Source organism: Hemiscyllium ocellatum, chromosome 15 (assembly GCF_020745735.1).
Source record: "Hemiscyllium ocellatum isolate sHemOce1 chromosome 15, sHemOce1.pat.X.cur, whole genome shotgun sequence".
Taxonomy (NCBI): domain Eukaryota; kingdom Metazoa; phylum Chordata; class Chondrichthyes; order Orectolobiformes; family Hemiscylliidae; genus Hemiscyllium; species Hemiscyllium ocellatum.
In genome coordinates, this window is record NC_083415.1 from 43,043,579 (window position 1) to 43,056,340 (window position 12,762).

The window sequence follows — 12,762 nt, forward strand, 5'->3', positions numbered from 1 at the left end:
TGAGGAAGTGCGCTGGTGGGGGAAAAAAACCAAGGGGTTCGTGTTGCGAGTCGTTGGAGCTGCTGGAGACCATCGCTGGATCGTGATTGGCCATTGGAGGATCGTTTGGTTGTGCTGACCTGCTCTTGGTGGATCTTTATGCTGGCTTCGGCCTAACGCCAATTCAGGTATCAGCCAACCTCAGAGCTATGGCCTCAGCAGCCGCTCGCAGCCCTGGCCAGGGCATTCACAACACAATCAGGGTGACTGTGAAGAAGGTGGAGGAGCACACACCGGTCGATCGGACAGTGTTTGTGAAGAAGGTTTTGTTGGAGTGCTGTAGGTTTGCAGCAGCAGACGTGTACAAGTCCATCAGGAAGTGGTCAGCACGTAGCGTCCTCGAGACCCTTCGGGAAAAGGAGAGGGCGGATCCTGTTGAGTGGTTCCCTGAGCAGACTGTCAAAGCAATTTGGCAGAATGCCTCATCGCCAGAACTTTCCAACAAGCACCAAGACATGGCTTGGCTGGTGGTGAGAAGGGCTCTACCTGTGAGATCGTTTATGCACACCCGGACTCTCAGCCGCACCGCACGCTGCCCTCGAAGCGGCTGCGGGGGGGACGAGACTGTCACACACCTCCTTCTGGAATGTGCCTATGCAGAGGAAGTCTGGAGAGGAATGCAGTGGTATTTGTCGAGGTTCGTCCCGAGCAGCGCCGTGACGCGGGACTCCGTGCTCTACGGCCTGTTCCCCGGGTAGCACACCGAGACGAACATCAACTGCGCCTGGAGGATCATCAACTCGGTGAAGGACGCTCTCTGGGCGGTCCGAAACCTGTTGATCTTCCAGCTGAAGGAGTTGACCCCGACTGAGTGTTGCAGACTGGCACATTCCAAGGTCCAGGATACGTGTTGAGGGACGCGCTGAAGCTTGGGGCAGCTGCCGCCAAGGCGCGGTGGGGAAAGACCACCGTTTAACACCTGCCTGTGGAAAGAAAAGCAGGGGGCCCATGCAGTCATTTGGGCTCTGCTGACGCCTTAGCTCAATATATGAGTGAGAAATGCACAGATCTGTATGTCATAATGATAATTCGGAGCTGTGTATGTAAATGTGGAAATATGAATGGCATTACCTAATGTACAGTGTATCAAATTATTCTATGCATATTTTATGAATAAAGTATATTTTTGAAATAAAAAAAAAAGCAGACGTGTACTGCCTGCAGGATTTCCCTGGGGCAGGCTACTTCGACGTGACCTTCAGGAGCGTGAAGCATTGTGAGCAGCTCCTGAAGGTCTTCAAGGAGAAGGAAGGGGAACCTCTGTTCTCCATCTTGTCGGTGGTCCTGTTGTGTGTGCTTCCTGCGCAGAGGAGTCGGGTTGTTACCCTCCAAATGTACAGCCCTTACGTCCCAGCGGCAGATGTTCTCACCTTCTTGAAGAGGTATGTCCAGGTGGAAGGAGAAAGCACCGATGGGGTCGATCCTTTCGGGATCTGGACCAGCAAAAGACAGGTCAAGGTAACCCTGAGGGTCGATGGCAGCGGGAACATCCTCCACCCACCCTCCAGCTTCGCCATCGGAGGAAGCAGAGGCTACCTGACGTACGCTGGGCAGCCGAAGGTGTGCCGAACCTGCAGGAGGTCAGGTCACATGGCGGCCGACTGTAAGGTGACCGTATGCCGAAACTGCAAGCAGGAAGGCCACCTGACCAAGGATTGTAAGGAGGCCAAGAACTGTAACCTGTGCGGAGAGGTGGGCCACATGTACAAGGCCTGTCCAAGACGAGGAGCCGCCACTTACGCACAGATGGCCGGAGGTGGCAACACGAGCCGGGGACCGCCAAAGACCAGCAAGACACCACAAAATAGCACGGAAACGGTGCCTGGAGGCACCCAGAAGGAAGAGCAGGCGGTAGTGGAGCAGACGGCAGACAGCGGGGAGGTGCAGCAGCCGATCCAAGCTCCTTCTAGGCAGACGGAGGAAATGGAAGAGGAGGAATCAAAGGAGGCAGAAGACTGGATCACAGTAAAAAACAGGAAGAGGAACCCTCTCGGGGGTCCCAAAGCCACGCAGAGAAGGGGGAAACGACACCTGCAAGTCGAGGACACAGGCAGCTCTTCCGATGGTGAGGACGGGCGCAAGAAGGGTCGCCACCAGAGGAAGAGACAGAGCGCCGTGGGGAGAAAGGAGGGCAGCACCACCCAAGAAGGGATAGACGATCCCTCTGAGGGGATGGGTAAAGGGTAAAGAACCAAGAGTTACCCACCGGCCCACAGCTCCAGGTAACTGGGAGCAGCGGTCCTGTGACAGCCCCGCTGTCAGATGGAGAACTGGACGGTGCGGACCCTGGGCTCGACACAAAGACACCAGAGCGGGGAAATGGCTCCAGCGTGGAGCCGGACAGCTACCTCAGCCCTGGGATGGTCCAGCAGTTTGCCGTCACCATGGGGATGCACACAGCTACCCCAGAGGAGCAAGACCAGCAGCAAATGAACACTGTTAACCTTGTAAATTGTTAAAATGGGGTTTAAAATTGCCAGCATCAATGTGCGTAGCATCAAATCAGCTACGCGATGTGTTTCAACGATGGCCTTCCTGGCCAGCGTTAAAGCCGACCTCCTGTTTCTGCAGGAGTGTGGGATACCGCACCTCAGCAGCTACAGGAGATGGTCGAGCTTGTGGGCCCATGGGCAGTCAGTTTGGTCGGGGGGCAACGATAGCCGCGCCTCCGGCCTGGGTATCCTGTTGCGAGGAAGCAACTTCACCATCTCCGAGGTTAAGGAGGTGGTGGGTGGGTGCCTCCTCGTCGCCGACCTTATGTACAAGAATGCTCCCCTGAGACTGATCAATGTGTACGCCCCAGTGGGTAAGAGTGAACGGTTGGCCGTCCTGCAGCAGCTTCCACTGTTGCTGGCTACGTCCAGGCCGGTCATTCTGGCCGGAGACATCAACTGTATCATTGATGCAGATGGACGATCCGGCGGGGGACAGTAAACTGGACGCCACGTCCAGAGCACTGATGGACATGGTAAAAGATGCCAAGCTGCACGACGTCTTCAGCACCCCTGCAGACGGAGCGCAGCGTAGATACACATGGTCACGGGCAGACGGGTCTATTCGCTCAAGGATAGATTACCTGTTTGTGTCCCGAACGCTCTTGGTCAGATCCACCGATGTCAAGCAGGTGTTCTTCTCTGACCACTGCCTCCTGCTGGCCGACTGTCACCTACAGGACGAGCAGCGGGCGGGTAAGGGAACGTGGAAGCTGAACACAAAGCTGTTGACCCCGGGAAACATTGAGGAGCTCAAGAGGGACTACGCAGGTTGGAGAACCGTGAAGCCCCTCTTTGAGTCTCCAGCAGACTGGTGGGAAACAGTTAAAGGGAACATCAAGAGGTTCTTCATCCTTAAAGGTGTTCAGGAGGCGAGAGAGAGGCGGGGAAAACTGTCCCAGCTCCAGGAAAGTATGCAGAACCTGCTCCTGCTGCAGACGATGGGGGTCGATGTCACAGAGGACCTCAAGGAGGTGAAGGGCCAGCAAGCCTCGCTCTTTTCCTCGGAGGCTTCCAAGATAATCTTCCGGTCCAGGGTCCGCTCGGTGGAGCAGGACGAGATGTGCTCACGTTTCTTCTTCCAGAAGGTGCACAAACAGAGCTCCGTGCTCAGCAGCCTGAAGGAAGAAGACGGCTCGATAACATCATCTCAGGCTGACGTCATGAGGATCAGTAAATCCTTCTATGCCAGTCTGTATGACGCGAAGCCGACCGACAGCGCGGCCTCCCAGTCATTCCTGTCGTCTATCACGGAGGTCTTAGACGACAGAACACGCGAGAGGCTGGACCAGCCGCTATCTCTGGACGAGCTGACGAAGGCCCTCGAGTCCTTCGAAAAGAATAAAACTCCCGGAAGCGACGGCTTACCGGTCGAGCTCTATTCCGCTCTGTGGGACTTGATTGGCCAGGACCTGCCGGAGGTGTATGTCAGTATGCTTCAGGCGGGTACCATGAGCGAATCCATGAGGAAAGGAATCATCACCCTCATCTACAAGCGAAGGGGGAGAGGGAGGAACTCAAAAATTGGAGACCGATCACACTGTTGAATGCGGATTACAAAATCCTGTCAAAGGTAATCGCCAACCGGGTCAGGTCTGCTCTGGGGTCGGTGATTCACCCCGACCAAACCTGTGCTGTGCCGGAAAGGAATATCGCTGAGAGTCTCGCACTCCTCAGAGATATGATCACCTACGTGCAGGACAGAGGGTTGGACGCCTGCCTGATCAGCCTGGACCAAGAGAAAGCCTTTGACAGGATATCACACAGGTATATGAGAGATGTTCTCTCCAAAATGGGCTTTGGGGAGGGAATCTGCAATTGGATCAGACTGCTCTACACCAACATCGTCAGTGCAGTCTCAATCAATGGGTGGGAATCAGATAGCTTCCCAGTCAGATCTGGAGTCAGGCAGGGCTGCCCTCTCTCTCCTGCCTTGTTTGTGTGCTGCATAGAGCCATTTGCCGAGTCCATCAGGAAGGATGCGAGCCTGAGAGGGGTGACTATTCCGGGCAGCGGGGGCCTGCAGGTTAAGGCCTCCCTGTACATGGATGACATCGCCGTTTTCTGCTCGGATCCGTTGTCCGTGCGCAGACTCATGTGCATTTGTGACCAGTTCGAACGGGCCTCGGGGGCCAAGGTAAACCGAGGCAAGAGCGAGGCCATGCTCTTCGGGAACTGGGCCGACCAATCCTCGATCCCCTTCACCGTCAGGACCGACCACCTGAAGGTGCTGGGTATTTGGTTCGGGGGGCTGGGGCGTGCGCCAGGTCTTGGGAGGAGCGTATCAGTAAAGTGAGGCAGAAACTGGGCAGATGGAGGCTACGGTCGCTCTCCATCACGGGAAAAAACCTGGTCATCAGGTGTGAGGCACTGTCATTGCTGTTGTACGTGGCACAGGTCTGGCCTATTCCCAGAACCTGCGCCGCTGCAGTCACCCGGGCCATCTTCCAGTTCATATGGAGTTCAAAGATGGACCGGGTCCGAAGGGACTCGCTGTACAAAGATCTGGGAAACGGGGGAAAAAATACACCCAATGCCACCCTCACCCTGATGGCCACCTTTGTGTGTGGCTGTATCAAGCTGTGCGTGGATCCCCGGTACGCAAACACCAAGTGTCACTACGTACTGAGGTTCTACCTGTCCCCGGTGTTGCGAAGGATGGGCCTGGCCTCGCTGCCGCGGAACGCTCCGAGTAGTTGGACCGTCCCGTACCACCTGTCCTTCGTGGAGAAATTTTTGAAGAAAAACACCTTTGACCACAAGTCCATCAGGAAGTGGTCAGCACGTAGCATCCTTGAGACCCTTCGGGAAAAGGACAGGGTGGATCCTGTCGAGTGGTTCCCTGAGCAGACTGTCAAAGCAATTTGGCAGAATGCCTCATTGCCAGAACTTTCCAACAAGCACCAAGACATGGCTTGGCTGGTGGTGAGAAGGGCTCTACCTGTGAGATCATTTATGCACGCCCGGACTCTCAGCCGCACCGCACGCTGCCCTCGAAGCGGCTGCGGGGGGGACGAGACTGTCACACACCTCCTTCTGGAATGTGCCTATGCAGAGGAAGTCTGGAGAGGAATGCAGTGGTATTTGTCGAGGTTCGTCCCGAGCAGCGCCGTGACGCGGGACTCCGTGCTCTACGGCCTGTTCCCCGGGACGCACACCGAGACGAACATCAACTGCGCCTGGAGGATCATCAACTCGGTGAAGGACGCTCTCTGGGTGGTCCGAAACCTGTTGATCTTCCAGCTGAAGGAGTTGACCCCGACTGAGTGTTGCAGACTGACACATTCCAAGGTCCAGGACTACGTGTTGAGGGACGCGCTGAAGCTTGGGGCAGCTGCCGCCAAGGCGCGGTGGGGAAAGACCACCGTTTAACATCTGCCTGTCTAAAGAAGATCGGGGGCCCTGCAGTCATTTGGGCTTTGCTGACGCCTCAGCTCAATATGTGAGTGAGAAATGCACAGATCTGTATGTAATAATGAAAAATTCTGAGCTGTGTATGTAAATGTTGACATATGTATGGAATTAGCAAATGTACAGTGTATCAAATATTTTATGAATATTTTATGAATAAAGTATATTTTTGAAATAAAAAAAAGCAGACGTGTACGAGCGGAAGGGGGAGAGGGAGGAACTCAAAAATTGGAGACCAATCACATTGTTGAATGTGGATTACATAATTGAAAATGTGTTGCTGGTTAAAGCACAGCAGGTTAGGCAGCATCCAAGGAATAGGAAATTCGACGTTTCGGGCATAAGCCCTTCATCAGGAATGAGGAGAGTGTGCCAAGCAGGCTAAGATAAAAGGTAGGGAGGAGGGACTTGGAGGAGGGGCGATGGAGATGTGATAGGTCGAAGGAGGTCAAGGTGAGGGTGATAGGCCAGAGTGGGGTGGGGGCGGAGAGGTCAGGAAGAAGATTGCAGGTTAGGAGGGCGGTGCTGAGATGAGGGAACCGACTGAGACAAGGTGGGGGGAGGGGAAATGAGGAAACTGGAGAAATCTGAGTTCATCCCTTGTGGTTGGAGGGTTCCCAGGCGACAGCCCACAGCCACATCTCCTTCCTCAGCCTCATTTCCCCTCCCCCCACCTTGTCTCAGTCGGTTCCCTCAACTCAGCACCGCCCTCCTAACCTGCAATCTTCTTCCTAACCTCTCCGCCCCCACCCCACTCCGGCCTATCACCCTCACCTTGACCTCCTTCCACCTATTACATCTCCATCGCCCCTCCCCCAAGTCCCTCCTCCCTACGTTTTATCTTAGCCTGCTTGGCACACTCTCCTCATTCCTGATGAAGGGCTTATGCCCGAAACGTCGAATTTCCTATTCCTTGGATGCTGCCTAACCTGCTGTGCTTTAACCAGCAACACATTTTCAACTGTGATCTCCAGCATCTGCAGACCTCATTTTTTACCTGTGGATTACATAATCCTGTCAAAGGTAATCGCCAACTGGGTCAGGTCTGCTCTGGGGTCGGTGATTCACCCTGACCAAACCTGTGCTGTACCGGGCAGGAAAATCACTGAGAGTCTTGCACTCCTCAGGGAAACGATCACCTACGTGCAGGACAGAGGGTTGGACGCCTGCCTGATCAGCCTGGACCAGGAGAAATTCTTTGACAGGATATCACACAAGTATATGAGAGATGTTCTCTCCAAAATGGGCTTTGGGGAGGGAATCTGCAATTGGATCAGACTGCTCTACACCAACATTATCAGTGCAGTCTCAATCAATGGGTGAGAATCAGATAGCTTCCCAGTCAGATCTGGAGTCAGGCAGGGCTGCCCTCTCTCTCCTGCCTTGTTTGTGTGCAGCATAGAGCCATTTGCCGAGTCCATCAGGAAGGATGCGAGCCTGAGAGGGGTGACTATTCCTGTCAGCGGGGGCCTGAGGTTAAGGCCTCCCTGTACATAGATGATGTCGCTGTTTTCTGCTTGGATCCACTGTCCATGCGCAGACTCATGTGCATATGCGACCAGTTTGAACGGGCCTCGGGGGCCAAGGTAAACTGAGGCAAGAGCGAGGCCATGCTCTTCGGGAACTGGGCTGACCAATCCTCGATCCCCTTCACCATCAAGACCGACCACCTGAAGGTGCTGGGTATTTGGTTCGGGGGGCTGGGGCGTGCGCCAAGTCTTGGGAGGAGCGTATCAGCAAAGTGAGGCAGAAACTGGGCAGATGGAAGCTACGGTCGCTCTCCATCGCTGGAAAAAACCTGGTCATCAGGTGTGGAGCACTGTCATTGCTAGTATACGTGGCACAGGACTGGCCTATTCCCAGAACCTGTGCCGCTGCAGTCACCCGGGCCATCTTCCAGTTTATATGGAGATCAAAGATGGACCGGGTCCGAAGGGACTCGATCTACAAAGACCTGGGCAACGGGGGAAAAATACACCCAATACCACCCTCACCCAGATGGCCACCTTTGTGTGTGGCTGCATCAAGCTGTGCGTGGATCCCTGGTATGCAAACACCAAGTGTCACTACGTACTGAGGTTCTACCTGTCCCCAGTGTTGCGAAGGATGGGCCTGGCCTCCCTGCCGCGGAACACTCCGAGTAGTTGGACCGTTCCATATCACGTGTCCTTCGTGGCGAAGTTTATGAAGAAAAACACCTTTGACCACAAGTCCATCAGGAAGTGGTCAGCACGTTGTGTCCTCGAGACCCTTCGGGAAAAGGAGAGGGCGGATCCTGTCGAGCGGTTCCCTGAGCAGACTGTCAAAGCCATTTGGCAGAATGCCTCATCGCCAGAACTTTCCAACAAGCACCAAGACATGGCTTGGCTGGTGGTGAGAAGAGCTCTGTCTGTGAGATCCTTTATGCATGCCCGGACTCTCAGCCGCACCGCACGCTGCCCTCAAAGCGGCTGCGGGGGGGACGAGACTGTCACACACCTCCTTCTGGAATGTGCCTATGCAGAGGAAGTCTGGAGAGGAATGCAGTGGTGTTTGTCGAGGTTCGTCCTGAGCAGCGCCGTGACGCAGGACTCCATGCTCTACGGCCTGTTCCCCGGGACGCACACTGAGGCGAACATCAACTGTGCCTGGAAGATCATCAACTCGGTGAAGGATGCTCTCTGGGCGGTCCGAAACCTGTTGATCTTCCAGCTGAAGGAGTTGACCCCGACTGAGTGTTGCAGACTGGTACATTCCAAGGTCCAGGACTATGGGCTGAGGGACGCGCTGAAGCTTGGGGCAGCTGCCGCCAAGGTGCGGTGGGGAAAGACCATCGTGTAACATCTGCCTGCCTAAGGATGAACAGGGGGCCCACGCAGTCATTTGGGCTCTGCTGACGCCTCAGCTAAAATGTAATCGTACAGACCTGTAAATAGGAATGATTACTCTGTTTTGGTATGCAAAAAAATGGAATGTTTACATTTGTATGGCATGTCCAGTTGTATAGATCATCAAAGTATTTATGAATAAAGTATATTTTTGAAATAAAAAAAGTTGAAATTTATGCATGTTTAGGTGCCTGATTCATAATTATCACAAAATTTAGCTGCAACTTGAATATTTATACTGCAAGCACAAAATTGATTTTGGATAGGTCTGAGTGCTCCAGAGAACAGGGTAGAGTAGAAAAGTAAGATATGTGCAACAGTGCACAAGATTGGAAGAAACGAACGATCATTTTGTGTCCTGCTGATGATTCCTTCTGTCTCAGCGAAGGTCTAAAGGAGACTGTAAATTCAATTATCAGACTTTGGAAACTCTCACAGGTATTGGAGATTATAAATCATTCATCTGTGAGGAACATTCATTTTTAATGCAGATTTTCTGCCGGGGTGAAGGAGGACTATTTCATCAGTCTAAATTGTAGAAATCTATTTAAGTATTGGGAAAGATTGATGGTGTTTTTCCAGAAGCTACTCCCACTTTAAAATATATCAATCCAATGAAAAAAAATGTTAAAGACCACATGGTCTTATTCACAAAAAGTATCTCCTGAAATTCTTGGTTAACTCTAAATCATCAAAATTGACCAATGGAGTTCAGGCAAAGGAAATGTCAAATAAGTGCTTCTTTTTGGCGTCTCTAACTACAATAAAACATCTGCAACTGTTTCACAATGAAATAATAGCAAGAGGAGAACTGGCTAAGTGCATGCTTGAAAAGATAACTGTGAGGAGGTTTTCAAAAATGGGCATCAATTTGATTTTTCTGTGGTAAATCCTTGAGCTCTTCAGCTGTTCACCCATACACACATGAATAGACCAGTTGACTTCTGAAGCATCTGTCTCATTTACATTAGGCCACTGAAGATACCATGCAGAGTGAATGGCAAGGGTGAAGAAGGAAACATTAAGAGTTAAAAATGTAGGAAATGTGACCACAGGACAGCACAACCCAATTCTTTTTTGTGGGGCTCAAAGGAACTCTCTTTCTGCACTGTGTATGACAGAAATTATATTGAACTTGTTGCTCAGACCCTCTACCACCACCCTCTGTCTTCTACCTTCAAGACAATTTTGTATACAACTGATTATCTCCCCGGATTCCATGTGATCCAACCTTATTAATCAGTCTACCATGCGGGAACTTGTCGAAGGCCTTGGTAAACTCCATATGTACCTCTACCTCCATGCCTTCATCTATCTGCTAAGTATTCTCTTCAAAAAAAATCAAATTTGTGAGACATGATCTCCCATGCACAATACCGTGCTGACTATTACTAATCAGTGCTTGCCTTTTCAAATGCATATAAAATCTGTTTCCTGTAATAACTTACCCACGACTGATGTCAGGCTCACTGGTCTATAGTTCCCTGGAATCTCCTTCCAACCTTTCTTAAGTAATGGCACAACATTAGCCACCTTCCAAACTTCTGGCACCTCACCCATGGCTGTCGGTAATACAAATATCTTTGCAGGGGGCCCTGCAATCTTCTCCCTGCCTCCTCACAATGTTCTTAGACACACCTTATCATGTCCCAGGGACTTATCTGTCTTTATTCATTTTAAGATCTCTAGTATCTATTCATCTGTAATGTGAAATCTTTTCAAGCTATCACTATTTATTTCTCCAGCTTCCATGACTACATGGAGAGGTTGGATTGGCTGCGATCTTTTCTCCTGGACTGTCAGAGGCTGAGCGGTGACATTATAAAACCATGAGGGGCATAGATAAGATGAATCGCCAAGGTGTTTTTCCAAGGTTTGGGGAGTTCAAAACTAGAGAGGACTCACAAGGAGACAGGGTGGTGCCAAAAGGTATCTAACTGGAGCAGGAACACACACAGGCCTCTCAGAAGTCTCCAAGATATTGCAGAGGTGTTTAGGCCCTCCAATTCCATTCCCACCTGTCACTTCTGACCCTTTACCCTTCAAGCTGCTTAGCTGGGGTCTCCCAGCCAAACTTCCAGGGTCAATGGACTCCAATGCTGAATAGGCTGTCCTTGTAACACCACCTGGGAGCATAACACTATTGACCCCATTTTAACCTAGCTACTACCCTGTCAATAGCAGGTAAAACTAGTTAAAGTTCACTCTCAGAAGGAAGGTTGCAATATGTAAAAATTTAGGGAGGTAGTTGTGATTTTAAGCAAAAGAGATTTTAACAGCAGGAATATATTGGTTCATAATTTTGCCCAATATGCAATGGTTGCTAGCTTTTGGATTATTCTTAAATATCACTTTAAATAAATCAGGGACTGTGGAAAAGATGTATCATCTTTAAAAATAAATCAATTAATACTAATAACAGTAAAAGCTCCCAAGTTACAAACAACTACATTCATTTTTAAACATGGACGACAAATGCTAACAATGATAGGAAAGTTCATCAACTGATAAAATTACTTTTCCACATGGAAAGGTCATGCTGTGTCATGACCTAACTTTTACATAAGGCAAACAAACTCAAACATGCAGTTGGAAGCTAACATGTTTAATAGACGGGCATCTCGGTCTAGGTAAAACTGTTCAGTTTTATTGCTGAAAAATATCTGAAATATGTAGTCAATGTTAAACATGAAAATGGAGTCATCACTATCACAATTCATCATGGCTTCGTTTCTTTTTCATTTATGTGGCAAAACAAGCCTGTCTTGCTGTGTCAGGTTTAACTGCAGCTTATAAAATCCTATTCAGCACCTTCAGCAAATTGAAATGCAATTCTGTTCATCAACGTTTCAGAAAATGCTGCCATATAGCCATTGTATCCAAGAAAGTACAGCTATAAAGTGACAACTGTGCTTTTCTCAAGCATTCTACCCATCTAATTATCTGTTTGCACCAAAACAGAAACTTGACGTGATAATCAAAGTTTTCCAATCTTGTGAAGAGCAAAATGTTTTGAATATTTACAAATAAAGTAAAGCTTGGAACATATATTAGCATACAATGCATAGGGATTTGAGCTTGTTTATCCTTACCTTGAGTAGCTATGTAGTGGCGTGGTCTGTGGTAACCCTGAGAAGCAAAGTGGAAATCAAATAAACAGCAAGACAAATCAAAATCATTTTTGTAACAAACTCCAGTTTACTTATAATGGTATTAATAAATTCCACATTCCCAGCACAGAGCATTATCTAATTGAAGCTCATCAGGGGGATTTGGGGAATTATACAAAACTGAATGAGGCTCACAAAGAAATTATACCACATTAGATGTACATTCACATTGTCTGAAGTTTTGTATTGGGAGGCAAAATTCATAAAATTTAATGCAGCAAATTTGAACTTCAAACACAAATTAAAGCTTATATATTCAGTAACTGGTCAAATAAAAAGGGATGTGGACTGTTGCGTAATCAAAATAGTGGGAGAAAAATACAGTCAATATCTAAATCACACATGTGGGAAAAACTAACTATGCGTCTTTCAGTAATAGAGATATCACTGCAAAGACCATCTCAGTATCTATTGGGGGTTTCAAGTGGCATACTTATTGTAAGATAGAACTGTCCCAGCGATAAACAGTAGGACTAAATTGTACAAGGGTGTGCTGGTAGCAGGGAACTTTACTCAGAAACAAGACGTATAAATAATGACTGGTAAAAAACACAAGTGGAATTTCTGACATGTGGCATTAGTAGGCAAAGTTTCCAATAGGCAGCACTGTCTCACAAAATTCATCCTAATCTATTTGTCTGTTTGGAATTAAAGGTTAAGATAATGGTAAATAACAGCTAGCATGAAAATCTGCAATCTGCCATGGCTATCATAAATTATGTTCAAAGAACATCAAGAATTTGGAGACCCAACATTCTTGATGGGCCACTGTGTTGTTGGGTA

The 12,762-nt window shown here is 49.5% G+C and overlaps 1 protein-coding gene across 1 annotated transcript in view; it reads right to left on the reverse strand.

Moving 5' to 3' along the window:
* The window catches only part of ptprt (protein tyrosine phosphatase receptor type T), a 1,408,195-nt gene that overhangs the window by 94,731 nt on the left and 1,300,702 nt on the right, over positions 1–12,762 (reverse strand). Inside the window, exon 22 of the mRNA XM_060836083.1 lies at positions 11,902–11,938. Within this exon, the coding sequence (XP_060692066.1) occupies positions 11,902–11,938 (37 nt within the window). The remainder of the gene's footprint in view (positions 1–11,901; positions 11,939–12,762) is intronic.